The sequence below is a fragment of the Gopherus evgoodei genome, chromosome 8 (assembly GCF_007399415.2).
Source record: "Gopherus evgoodei ecotype Sinaloan lineage chromosome 8, rGopEvg1_v1.p, whole genome shotgun sequence".
Taxonomy (NCBI): Eukaryota; Metazoa; Chordata; order Testudines; family Testudinidae; genus Gopherus; species Gopherus evgoodei.
In genome coordinates, this window is record NC_044329.1 from 89,820,690 (window position 1) to 89,835,217 (window position 14,528).

At 48.7% G+C, this 14,528-nt stretch overlaps 1 protein-coding gene across 2 annotated transcripts in view; it reads right to left on the reverse strand.

Moving 5' to 3' along the window:
* Positions 1-14,528, reverse strand: part of LOC115655894 (serine/threonine-protein kinase TNNI3K) — a 177,364-nt gene that overhangs the window by 40,397 nt on the left and 122,439 nt on the right. For both annotated transcript variants that reach the window (XM_030571898.1, XM_030571899.1), the window contains one exon: positions 2,461-2,570. In XM_030571898.1, the coding sequence (XP_030427758.1) occupies positions 2,461-2,570 (110 nt within the window). The remainder of the gene's footprint in view (positions 1-2,460; positions 2,571-14,528) is intronic.

The window sequence follows — 14,528 nt, forward strand, 5'->3', positions numbered from 1 at the left end:
TTCTACACATCTCATTTTTTTAGAACTGTACTAATTCAGAGGCAGGGGAGGTTGGACAGTAGCATCAGGGCACCGTAAAAATATAACAGCACCTGTGGAGTACCTGAATCCTCTTTGAATATATGGATTTCATTTTGTCCAGAGAAGAGAAACCCAACAATTTAAAAGAGGATTTAGAAATGGGCCATCAGAACAGGTTACAACCTCCCACTTCTTTGATATAAGTTACAACACTGGCCTCATATTGGAAAGGTTTTTGTTGCATGCCTAAATAATTATTTTCTTCTCCACATAATCCATCTACTATTTTCCTTTTCCCTCCTTTATTTGCAGATTCTTGTAGATCCACTTCCCCTCTCTTTGCAGACCTCTTTTCTGCCACACCTTTCTCCTGCATTTCAATCAGTCTCCTTTCCTTTCTAGTTTTTCAGCCCTTTGGTTTCTTTCTTTTCCTTTCCTTCTCCTAGTCTTCCTTTTGTGTCTGGCTGCAAGATTAAATAAAATACTCCTTCTCCCACTCAATAGAAAGACAAAACATATGATTAATTTGGGACTGAAAAACAAAATAAAGCAGAACCCCTTCCAACCATAAAGTAAGCGCAATGAGCAAAAGGAAAGATGTTTTTAGCATCGCCCCCAAGTAGTTAGTGTGTAGCAGATGTATGGTATATCTACCCAGATTGCCCTCACATCATTACTGTCAATCTCTTTTATATGTGAAGTTCAAATATTAAACAAATTAAGGGCTCGATTGAGACTTTAGGCAAGAGCGATGCATAAGCAACATTGCCCTAGTATTAGCCCTAGAAGGCTTTGTGACTCAGAGACACGCTGTTGAGTCTTAAATCCTTCCTTACTACCACCTTGTTCCTGGGCAAAGGTCTAGCAGTTTGCTGATGGCTTGTGTCAACAGTAAATACAAAACCTGTTATACAGGCTCAGCTGTGTTTGCCAGTGCATGGAAGAGGGACTTCTAGAGCCAAGGTCATGCCCACTACTCAACCCTCCCAGCCCACTCTCCAACCCCCTGCGACGGAGGGTGGAGTAAACAGTGCCCTCTTAGTCATATGTGCCCACACTGCTGGTTCAGGCAGCCCATGCAGAGGTATAATGGGAGTCCTTACTCCCTCATATGCACACACAGGCTAAGTCACAATTTAGCCCTAATGAGAAGTTGTAAGAGCAAAATCCTGTCTATGGGCTATGCAGAAGCCAAGCTCATAGAGGGGATCGAGAGAGCAAAGTGTTCTTCCTTCTTTCAGTCTTCTCTAAAACCACTGAGAGGCTGCTTTACAAGCTGTCTGCCTGTCTGTAAGTGCTCCGTGAATGGTGTTTCTGAAAGGCATTCTAGGTTACGAGTCAGGGGTGTACTTCCTGAGGAGGAAGGATGGTCCAGTGATTAGGGGCACAAGCCTAGAACTTGGGAGGTCTGGATTCAAGTCCCTGCTCTGTCACAGATCTCCTGTATGACCTTGGGCAAGTTGATTGGCATCTCTGGACCTCAGTTCTCCATCTATAAAATGGGGATAATTGCACTTCCCTCCCTAACAGGAACTCTGGGAGGATTAATATAATGAGGTGCTCAGATACTAGGCACCATCTAAATACCTTAGATAGATATCTAGCAGATAGTGTGTGGCACTTACATACCTGGTCAAATCCTGAGACCCACTTCTTTCAATCTGCTCTGCAGTGGTGCTCCTCGTAGAGCCCTACTGAAGATAGTAATGCTTGGTGTCTGCCAGTGCAGAATAGCTTGCAGGAATGGGGAGCTAGAGTCCCACAGCCTGGCCTTGAAGATTTAAAGCCATTTACTGATATAGATACCCAGCTTGTATTTAGGAATCAAAACAGAAGATGATGTTAATTATGATACCAGTTAGGTTTCTTTGTGAAGGGAGTAAGGACCAGCAATCCCAGCCTGCACTGTTTCATGACACTGGGGACTTGTCTACATATACCGTGCTGCAGCTGTGCTGCTGTAGGGCTTAGTGAAGATGCGCCTACGCTGATGGGATAAACTTCTCCCATCAGTGTAGGTACTCTACCTTCCTGAGAAGCGGTAGCTATGTTGATGGAAGAAGCCTTCTATTCAATGTAGTTCTGTCTACACCGGGGGCTAGGGTCATTCAGCACACCCCAAGCTATGCCGGTAAAACTACATAAGTTCCAAGCCTGAATCAATATTCCCTGCAGAGGTTTATGCTGGGATAGAGATTTGTCCACAGGAATTCATTTGTAAGAGATTCCTCAAAACAAGTGTGAGCATTTCTGTCATAGCACTTTTTATATTGTCAGGTCAATAACTAGGAGCCTTCTAAAGCCGGAAAAATGGAAGGTGGCAAATATAAAAATACCCACTTTCTCACCTTCTCTCTGAGGCTCTCAGCAAAATAGCCATTTACACATGACAAACATTGATAATCACAACTTCATAGGTCAAAGAAGGAGAGTACTTACCTCAGGACATGCATTCCAGCCCCTCATTAACAGTGATGATATGGGCTTGGGAATTGAATACCCTATTGGAGGCCGGATGTGATGATAGGCCATATCTGCTGCTGCTGCAGCTACAAATAAAACAGTATAACAATGCTTAATTACAATTCAGATATAAAAAACATTCATATGCCAACACGTTTTACTTTAGTATTTGAATGAAAAACGTATGAACAGATGGAAATACTTAAGTATTAAACTTGCAAATGGAGTGGGACAAAGCTTTCAAAACCATCAAAGCTAGACTAGACTAGATGACCTCCTGAGGTCTCTTCCAACCCTAATATTCTATGATTCTGTGAAAGCACTATTTTTAATGCACCAGGTTAAATCAGCCAACTGCCCTGTACATTGATGTTGACACATTTCTGCCGATGTTTAGCCTGGCTGAAAATGATCTGATTCAGGTGTAAACCCTTAAACAATAACCTTTGAAAAAAATATCAACTGACCCTCACCTCATATGTGACATAATAATAAAGAGAGAATGACTGAGCAGCTTTCAATAACATGCATTAGATGCATTTGTCTTACAGATATATTGGTGTCAGATTCTGACTTCCTAAAATAACCTCTAGTTAGCTCTGGTATGGCTGAAGACTAAAAGTAATTCCAAGCATTCATTTAACAAAAACAAAACAAAACAAAACAAACTGGAGTGCCTTTTTATATGTGCTAGTTGCGACTGACTAAGAAAAAATTGCCAGAATGTTTCCCTAATTGTGTTTATATATACAGTGATTTAAAAAACATAATTAATCCCACTGCATTCTTTTAAAACAGCTTAGCTGTGGAAAGTCAAAGCAAACGTATGCCAGCCTCATTGCAGGAGCTAAGCAAAATTCTTTGTTAAACTGACACGATTAAGTGATACATCACCGGAGTATATAGCATTTGAGGGGGACCAGGAGATTGCAATCTTGAGATTGTAACAAGAATGGTTAAAAAAAATTAAACCATATCCCATTCTCATTACAGTCTTTGTCACAAGAATAGATTAATTTGTGTCATTGTCTGTTCTCATTGGAATCTTTGTCAATGTAATGAAGTTTCAGAATGTTAATATCAGATACATTCCGTGAAATGTTGCAGTACGCAGTAGGGATGGGGAAACACATTTTGCCTAAGTTTGACCCCATTCTAATGTGGGTTTGAAAGTGTGATTCAAACATTACTGGGTTCATGTTCTGCTTAATAGAGACAGTGAACAGGAGCAGATGGGGGAAAAAAGATGTTAATGAAAAATAAATATAACCTATCTATCTATCTATCTATCTACACTCTCCTTCTCTTTTCCCACAGTATACTACAGGGAAGACTGTGCTATGTATTAGGGATAGAAGAACACCCAAAAATGTTGGTTTACACAAGTAGACTACACATGGTATGATATATATATACACACACACACAACAGAGTAGTGTGATCTCTCTCTCCCTCTGTGTGTGTGTGTGTGTGTGTGTATCATACACTCAGAGGATAGTATGTGTGTGCATGTAAAGAGAACTAGGTGCATGATGCAAAAAAAGCATTGATAAACATCAATTTTTATTAAAATTGCAAATTTTTGGATCTTATTTGACCCTTTTTATTCATTTCCCATAGACATTAGTAATAGGATATTTTTTTGCTTTCAAAGATGTTCATAGAAAGAAACTGTCCATGGAAATTCAGAGAAATACTTGCATGAACAGTCATGTAGATACTTTGGAAGAGTCCTGTATAATTTTATAACAATGAAAAATAGGTTTCTATATAAGTTATGTGAAATACCGTAGATTTAATCAAGAATAGTCTCCTTTCTATATGTTACACAAACCATTTTACTGACATTATAAACAATGGGAGATACTAAGGTATATATATATTTTTTTTACTATAAAACTGAGGGAACAGTTGTATTTAAAAATCAGCCTTCTGACTCGGGAATGCAGTTCACCATATTAAAAAGTCATGACACATCAAAGATGTATACACTTGGACTGAGACTGAGATAGAAATAGACTTGTTGAAAGTCTCTCATAAGGATAAAGGGGGTAACAAACAAGAGTGATGTCATGGAAGGGGTCTACTATAGGCCACCCAACCAGGAAGAAGAGGTGGCTGTGGCTTTTTTTAAACAACTAACAAAATCATCTGAAGCACAGGACTTGGTGGTGATGGGGGACATCAACTACCCAGAAGAAGGCAAACTTTAGCAAACTCAGGGAGTTGGTAGATAAGATCCCATGGGAAGCAACTGTAAGAGGAAAAACAGTTTAAGAGAGTTGGCAGTTTTTCAAAGATGTTATTAAAGGCACCAGAGCTAACTATCTCACTGCACAGGAAAGACATGAAATATGGCAGGAGACCACCATGGCTTAACCAGGAAATCTTCAATAATCTGAAACTCAAAGAAGAGTCCTACAAAAAGTGGAAACTAGGTCAAATTACAGTGGATGAACACAAACACACACCACAAGCATGTAGGGATAAAGTTAGAAAGGCGAAGACACAAAAGAAATGTAAACAAACTAGAGACATAAAGGGTAACAAGAAAACATTCTGCAAATACATTAGAAGCAAAAGGGAGATCAAGGACAGAGTAGGCTCATTACTTGATGAGGCGGGGGGAAGACAAATAATAAAAAATGTAGAAATGGCAGAAATGCTAAATGACTTTTTTGTTTCAGTTTTCACCAAAAAAGTTAGTAGTAATTGGATGTCCAAAATAGTAATGCCACTGAAAATCAGAGGGTAAAATAGGAAAGAACATGTTAAAAATTACTTAGACAAGTTAGATGTCTTCAGGTTGAGAGGGCCTGATGAAATACATCCTAGAATACTCAAGGAGCTGACTGAGAAGATATCTGAGCCATTAGTGACTATCTTCAAAAACTTATGGAAGATGGGAGAGATTCCAGAGGACTGGAAGAGGGCAAATATAGTTTCAATCTATAAAAAGGGGATATAAGGACAACTCTGGGAATTCCAAACCAGTCAGCTTAACTTCAGTACCTGAAAAAATAACGGAGCAAATAATCAAGCAAGCAATTTGCAAACACCTAGAACAGTGGTGGGCAACCTACGGTCTGTGGGCTGCACGCCACCCGTAGGTTGCCCACCACTGACTTAGAAGATAAAAAAGTGAAAAGTAACAGTCAACATGGATTTGTCAAGAAAAATTATGTCGAACGAATCTAATAGCTTTATTTGACAGGGTAACAAGCCTTGTGGAGGGGGGATGCAGTAGATGTGGAATATCTAGACTTTAGTATCAAAAGCCTTACTAAAGTAACTAGGGAAATACAACCTAGATAGAGCTACTATAAGGTGGGTGCATAACAGGTTGGAAAACCATTCCCAGAAAGTAGTTATCAGTGGTTCACAGTCAAGCTGGAAGGGCATCTCGAGTGGGGTTCTGCAAGGATCGGTCCTTGGTCTGGTTCAGTTCAACATCTTCATAAATGATTTAGACAATGGCATAGAGAGTACACTATAGTTTGCAGATAATATCAAGATGGAAGGGGTTGCAAGGACTTTGGAGGATAGGATTAAAATTCAAAGTGATCTGGACAAACTGGAGAAATGATCTGAAGTAAATAGGATGAAATTTAACACAGAAAAATGCAAAGTCCTCCACTTAGGATGGAATAATCAGTTGCTCACATACAAAATTGGAAATGACTGCCTAGAAAGGAGTACTGCAGAAAGGGATCTGGGAGTCATAGTGCATCACAAGTTAAACATGGAGTCAACAGTGTAACACTGTTGCAAAAAAGAGCAAACATTATTCTGAGAGGAATTGGCAGGAATGTTGTAAGCAAGATGCAAGAAGTAACTCTTCTGCTCTACTCTGTTCTGATAAGGCCTCATCTGGAGTATTGCATGTAATTCTGGTTCTTCTTCGAGTGATTGCTCACATCCATTCCAGTTAGGTGTGCGCGCCGCGCGTGCACGTTCGTCGGAAACTTTTTTACCCTAGCAACTCCAGTGGGCCGGCAGGTCGCCCCCTAGAGTGGCGCCGCCATGGCGCTCTATATATACCCCTGCCGGCCCGCCCGCTCCTCAGTTCCTTCTTACCGCCGTGTCGGTCGTTGGAACTGTGGAGCGCGGCTTAGCTGTCCTCCACGTCCCTAGCTCTCCTAGTTTTCAATCGCTTATCTCTAGTTCTATATAGTGTTAATTAGTGTTGTTAAGTAAATAGTTTAGTCAATAGTTGTTAAATAGTTCTTGGCCGGGGGCTTAGCCCTTCCCGGCACCCGGCGCCAGGCTCATGCCTGTTTCGCCGGGCTTCAAGCAGTGTGCGGCCTGCAAGAAGCCCATGCCCACCAGCGATCCCCACGAAGCGTGCCTGAAGTGCCTCGGGGAATCGCACAGGTCTGACAAGTGCCGCATCTGTAAGGCTTTCAAGCCGAGGACAAAAAAGGAGAGAGATCAGAGGCTCCGAACTCTCCTAATGGAGGCGGCACTTGACCCGTCGACTTCGCGGACCGTGGTCTCGGCACCGGCACCGGATCGCTCCGGCACCGAGAAGACTCCTCGGCACCGACCTTCTCCGGCACCGGAATCACAGCCTAGGCCGTCGAAGTCTGCTACTCCGGCCAGGCAGACCCGGCTTGAGCGCCCGGCCTCGACATCGGCCGCGGCACCGCCGGCACCGTCAGCACCGTTGACTCCGGGCCTGGCGGGTCCGTTGAGTCCGGTGCCGCCGAGCTCCCCCATGAGATCTGGGGTTGAGATAGTGGTCCCGTCAACACCGGAGACCTTCGCCTCGGCTCGGGACCTTATTGCCCTGACGGAGCCCACTCGGCTGCCACCCCCGGTACCTCCGGTGCGGGTCGTGTCCAGGGGCAAGCCCATGATGTCGGCGCCGCCCAGAGACAGTCCTTCGCCATCTAGGTCCCGACGTCTTGGGCGCTCCAGATCCCGACGCCGCTCGCAGTCCCGGCACCGCTCCCCTCAGCGGCACCGGTCGCACTCGCGGCAACGGTCGACCTCCGGACGGTCGCGGTCAAGCTCCAGTCGGCGTCACCGGCACCGCGACTCCAGGAGCAGGTCCCATCGCTACTCGCCGCACCGGTCGACCTCCCGGCACCGAGCTGGTGGCAGGTCCCGGTCTCGGTCGACCTCCCGGCGCCGAGCCGGTGGTAGGTCCCGGTCGACCTCCCGGCACCGAGATGGTGGCAGGTCCCGGTCCCGGTCTCGGTCGACCTCCCGGCGCCGAGCCGGTGGTAGGTCCCGGTCGACCTCCCGGCACCGAGCCGGTGGCAGGTCCCGCTACCGAAGCGACACCCGGTACCGATCAGGATCCCGGCACCGTGACAGATCCCGGTCCCGGTCCCGATCCCGGCACCGATACGACTCCCGGCACCGGTCCCCGGTACCGAGACGATCCTCCGTGCCGACCCGCGCCGGCCCGTACCATCCGGGGTCGGCCCCGCCGTGGCCCTCGAGACAGCCGTCCGTATCTTCGCAGGCGGACAGTGCGTATGCGCTCGGCACCGACCGGCAGGCGGCGCTCTTCGGGGATCCGCCGCTGGAACACCAAGGCCCACCACAGTGGGGATTCTGGACACCCTGGGCATACCATCAGGCCCAGGGCCCCCAGCAGCTCCCTCCCACACCGGCGAATGCGGAGCGTAGGGCCCCTGAAGCCTCCTTGTCTCGCCCCCCTCCCTCCCCGGAGGCGGAGGAAGGGTCCAAACAGCAGGACTCCGCTGTGGCTCCGGAGGTAGAGGCGAGGGCTGAGGAAGACCCTCAGTTGGACACTATCGTGCCTGGGGTCTCCTCATCCTCCTCCCCGGATGAGGCGGTGGCGGGTACCTCCTCCAACAGTCCCCCCCCGCTGGATCTCAGGGCGCACCAGGACCTCCTCAGGCGGGTGGCCCAAAACCTGAGTCTGCAGGCAGAGGAGGTCTCGGAGATAGAGGACCCGATTGTTACCATCCTCTCTTCGGATGCTCCCACCAGGGTCGCCCTGCCCTTTGTACGGACCATTCAGGCCAATGCCAATACTATCTGGCAGTCCCCGGCCTCCATCCCTCCGACAGCGAAAGGAGTCGAGAGAAAGTACATGGCCCCTTCCAAGGGGTATGAATACTTGCACGTTCACCCGACTCCCGGTTCACTGGTGGTGCAGTCGGTGAACGATAGGGAGCGTCACGGCCAGGAGGCTCCGGCCCCCAAATCCAGAGAGGCCAGGCGGATGGACCTCCTTGGCCGTAAGGTATATTCGGCTGGGGCCCTGCAGCTCAGGGTCTCTAATCAGCAGGCCCTGCTGAGCAGGTACGCTTTTAACTCCTGGGTGGCAGTGGACAAATTTAAAGAGCTGCTGCCACAGGATGCTCGCCAGGAGTTTACGGCCATCCTGGACGAGGGCAAAAAGGTCGCGCGCACGGCCTTACAAGCATCCTTGGACGCTGCGGACTCGGCTGCCCGTACCCTCGCGTCGGGAGTTACGATGCGTCGCATCTCCTGGCTGCAGGTTTCCGGCCTTCCGCCAGAGCTCCAGCACACGATACAGGACCTTCCTTTCGAAGGCCAGGGCCTGTTTTCGGAAAAGACAGACCCCAGACTCAAGAGTCTGAAGGACAACCGGGTCATTGCGCGGTCCCTCGGGATGCACACCCCCGTGACGCAGCGTAGACCCTTTAGGCCACAGCAGCAGCCGTACCGTAGGCCGTTTTCCCAGTTCCGCCAGCGGCAGGACCCTTACAGGCGCCGCGGCAGGAACGGCAGGCGCAGGCAGTCTGGGAACCAAGGGGGGCAGAACCAAGGCTCCTCGAAACCCCCGCCTGGTCCTAAGCCTTCATTTTGAAGGTGCGCCCGAGGGCGCTGTAGCAGTTTCCCCTATGGATCCTTTCCCCCCGTTTTCAAACCGCCTTTCGTTTTTCCTCCCGGCGTGGTACCAAATAACATCGGACCGCTGGGTCTTAAACCTGGTGCGGACGGGATACCGCCTGCAGTTTGTTTCGTTTCCTCCTTCCCGCCCTCCTTCCTCGTCCCTCTTCAGGGACCCCTCTCACGAGCAATTCCTTCGACAGGAGGTGCAGACGCTCCTCAGCAAAGGAGCCATAGAGGCGGTTCCGGAAAACGAGAAAGGCAAGGGGTTTTATTCCCGCTACTTTCTGATCCCCAAGGCCAAGGGGGGCCTCAGGCCTATCCTCGACCTGCGAGAACTCAACAAATACCTCGTGAAGTTGAAGTTCCGCATGGTATCCCTGGGGACCATTATTCCATCCCTGGATCCGGGAGACTGGTACGCCGCCCTCGACATGCAGGACGCGTATTTTCATATTGCCATTTGGCCGCGCCACAGACGCTTTCTCCGCTTCGTTGTGGGGGCTCTTCATTATCAGTTTGCAGTCCTCCCTTTCGGCCTGTCCACGGCCCCAAGGGTGTTTACAAAATGCATGGCAGTTGTCGTGGCGCATCTTCGACGCAACCGTGTCCACGTGTTCCCTTATCTGGACGACTGGTTGATTCGGGGCACGTCAGAGCAGCAGGTCAGCAGCCATGTCCGCCTGATCACCGCCGTATTTGCAAGTCTGGGCCTCCTGATAAACACAGACAAATCCACTCTGAGGCCCACGCAAAAGGTGGAATTTATCGGGGCGGTCTTGGACGCCACGATGGGCAGGGCCTCGCTGCCTCTGCAACGGTTCCAGACCATGGCGGCGATCGTTCAGCGTTTGCGGTCAGCCCCGTTGACGTCAGTAAGGACATGTCTAACCCTGTTAGGCCACATGGCAGCGTGCACTTTTGTGACCGGCTACGCTCGGCTCCACATGAGGCCTCTCCAGCTGTGGCTTATCAGCCGTTACAGGCCGCAAAGGCAACCTTTAGACATGTTAGTCACAATCCCCCAGAAGGTCTTGGACTCTCTCGGCTGGTGGTTGGACCAGTCCGTGTTATGTGCGGGTCTTCCCTTTCACCCCTCTCAGCCATCGGTATCCCTGACAACGGATGCCTCAGATCTGGGCTGGGGGGCCCACCTGGGGACCCTGCGGACACAGGGCCTGTGGTCCCAGGAGGAGGTGGGGCTCCACATCAACATACGGGAGTTGAGAGCGGTCCGCCTTGCTTGTCAAGCGTTTTGTCATCAGCTTCAGGGTCGTTGTGTCGCCGTGTTTACGGACAACACGACGACGATGTACTATATCAACAAGCAGGGCGGCACCAGGTCCTCCTCCCTGTGCCACGAGGCGATACGTCTCTGGGACTTTTGCGTAGCCCACTCCGTTCACCTCAGGGCTTCCTTCCTCCCTGGAGTACGGAACACTCTGGCAGATCGACTGAGCAGATCCTTCCTGTCGCACGAGTGGTCCCTTCGCCCGGATGTCGCTCTCTCCATTTTCCGGAGGTGGGGTTATCCCCGGGTGGACCTCTTTGCGTCCAGGGGGAACAGGAAGTGCCCAGCATTCTGCTCCTTTCAGGGCAGGGAACCGGGGTCGATAGGGGACGCCTTCCTCATCCGGTGGTCGACCCACCTGTACTATGCATTTCCCCCGTTCCCTCTGGTCCACAAGGTCCTCCTGAAGGTGCGCAGGGACAAGGCGCTCGTGATCATGGTAGCCCCGGCGTGGCCCAGGCAGCACTGGTACACCATGCTGCTGGACTTGGCCATAGCCGACCCAGTTCCCCTGCCCCTTCATCCGGACCTGATTACCCAGGACCACGGGACCCTTTGTCACCCAGACCTGCAGTCGCTGCACCTAGCGGCGTGGCTCCTGCGTGGCTGACTGGCCCAGAGCTGCGATGCTCCACGCCTGTGAGAGAGGTGCTCTTGAGTAGCAGGAAACCGTCCACAAGAGCCACGTATTCGGCGAAATGGAAGCGCTTCTCCTGTTGGTGCGTAGAGAGAAATCTCCGCCCTATGGAAGTTTCGGTTTCCGAAATATTAGACTACGTTTTGTCCCTCAAAGGGCAAGGTCTGGCCTTATCGTCGTTGCGAGTCCACCTAGCTGCTATCTCCACCTTTCACCCGGGTGCGGACGGTCGCTCCGTTTTTTCTCACCCGACGGTGTCGAGATTCCTTAAAGGGCTGGAACGTTTATTCCCTAACGTCCGTCCCCCTGCTCCCACCTGGGATCTTAACCTGGTGTTGTCCCGACTCATGGGGCCCCCCTTTGAGCCGTTAGCTACTTGCTCCCTGCTCTACCTCTCTTGGAAAACTGCCTTTCTAGTGGCTGTCACCTCAGCTAGACGGGTGTCGGAGCTCCGAGCTCTTGTGGTAGACCCCCCATATACGGTCTTCCACAAGGACAAGGTGCAGCTGAGACCACACCCTGCTTTTCTGCCCAAGGTGGTCTCAGCCTTCCATGTCAACCAAGAGATTTTCCTTCCGGTTTTTTTCCCAAAACCTCACTCCTCAGGCAGGGAGCAGCAGCTCCACTCGCTGGATGTCCGTAGGGCTCTCGCGTTCTACATAGACAGGACTAAGCCCTTCCGAAAATCCCCCCAGCTTTTCGTGGCGGTAGTAGATCGTATGAAAGGTCTTCCTATCTCCTCCCAGAGGATATCCTCTTGGGTTACGTCCTGTATCAGGACTTGTTATGACTTGGCCCATGTCCCTGCGGGCCGTGTGACTGCGCATTCTACCAGGGCGCAGGCGTCATCGCTGGCTTTCCTAGCCCGTGTGCCCATCCAGGAAATCTGTCGGGCAGCGACCTGGTCATCGGTCCACACTTTTGCTTCCCACTACGCCCTGGTCCAGCAGTCGAGGGAGGATGCGGCCTTCGGAACTGCGGTGCTCCGGGCCGCGACTTCTCACTCCGACCCCACCGCCTAGGTATGGCTTGGGAGTCACCTAACTGGAATGGATGTGAGCAATCACTCGAAGAAGAAAAGACGGTTACTCACCTTTGTAACTGTTGTTCTTCGAGATGTGTTGCTCACATCCATTCCACACCCGCCCTCCTTCCCCACTGTCGGAGTAGCCGGCAAGAAGGAACTGAGGAGCGGGCGGGCCGGCAGGGGTATATATAGAGCGCCATGGCGGCGCCACTCTAGGGGGCGACCTGCCGGCCCACTGGAGTTGCTAGGGTAAAAAAGTTTCCGACGAACGTGCACGCGCGGCGCGCACACCTAACTGGAATGGATGTGAGCAACACATCTCGAAGAACAACAGTTACAAAGGTGAGTAACCGTCTTTTACCACATTTCAGAAAAGATGTGGAAAAATTAGAGAAAGGAGAACAAAAATGATAAAGGCCTAGAAAACATGACCTATGAAGAAAGATTGAAAACATTGGATTTATTTAGTCTGGAGAAGAGAAGCTTGAGGAGGGGACATGATAACAATTTTCAAGTACATAAATGGTTGTTACAAGGAGGAGAGTGAAAAAATGCTCTCGTGAACCTCTGAAGACAGGACAAGAAGCAATGGGTTTAAATTGCAGTAAGGGAGGTTTAGGTTGGACATTAGAAAACCTTCTTAATTGTCCGGGTGGTTAAGTACTGGAACAAATTGCAAAGGGAGGTTGTGGAATCTCTTTCACTGGAGGTTTTAAAAACCAGGTTAGACAAACACCTGTCAGGAATGATCTAGTCATTACCTAGTCCTGCCTTGAGTGCAGAGGACTGGACTAGATGACCTCTCAAGGTCCCTTCCCGCCCTACACTTCTATGATTCTATGACAGTCAGTTTTCCTGTGCACTCATGCTCCCAGAATAGTGGTGCTCTTATGGGCCAGGCAGGACATATGTGTTCAGTTTCTGCTTCCAGTTTCACATCCATAGTTTTAAAATACCTGTGACACTGTGCTTTCAAATTCTTCCCATAAATATACGCAAAGCTGGTTCATAGGCCTGGGCCAGAATAAATTTGTATAAGAGAAAACTATTCAAGAAGACCTTGTACCACATTAGGATGCATTCCTTCCTCCAAGGCCTTACATGAACTCTCTGAAGCTAGGGATGTTGCCCATTAGCCCACATCTACCACTGCCTTTGAACATCACCTAAAAATGCAATAGGGTATTTTTAAAATGGAGAATCATGACTGTATTTATGAGAGACTCAGAATACTTGGACAAGGACAACAGACTTGCAGGAAGTGGTGCGGGCTGAAGGATGTGCTGTCCGCTGCTTTCTGCAGCCACCATTGGCCTGGAATGGCGAACTGCGACCAGTGGGAGCTGCAACTGGCCGAATCTGTGGACGATGCAGGTAAACAAGCCAGCCCGGCCCACCAGTGGATTTCCTTGACAGGCCACGTGCCAAAGGTTGCCGATCCCCGGATTATAAGGTCCTTAGAGCAGAGATCACTTCTGTGCTCATTAAATACTAGCAATGAGTGCATTTTCTGATAACTCCTCAGTATACTTATTTCAGTTCTATGTTGTATACTGTTATCTCACCTGTTTTGGGAGTTGGCATTATTGAACACATATAGTAGTTTTTCATTACTGACCATGGGACATGCTGCAGTCTTCGGTACTATAGAATTACATGATATGGTATTCAGCAAATATTATATTTGACTTAATACTGAAATGATTTCACTGGGGATTCCGTTTGATTCAATAGATGCTCCATTTGATATAATAAGTAGTGATTTTGGTTGAATAGCCCCGAGACTCTTTATACAATCTGAAAAATGGATATCTAATTTTGTATACAGCATACCCTTACTGAATTGAATAATATACTTGATACACTAGGGGATATAGAGGTGTAATTACTGCAAAAATTACATCCATTTCAAGGGATGATGTATAGATTTTACAAAGGCTAAGTTTTTTATTTAGGTATTCTTTCCAACATCTAAGTATTCCAATGTACTTGACCTGAATGGCTTCCTATACTTCTGTGCCTGTACAAAGGTCAATATTAGACAGAGGGAAGGTTAAGAGTATGTAAGTAATGCTACAGAGCTCCACAGACAGCATACATTTTCTTTTAAAACTTTTTTGTATTTCTCATCATCTGAAAATGTATAGTTGGTGAAAAATATGGGATTTATGTTTTAAACACTCATCTGAATTTATGTAATAATGAGGGTGGAATTTGTATATAGGCTATGAAAGATGCCTCATCCCCACAAT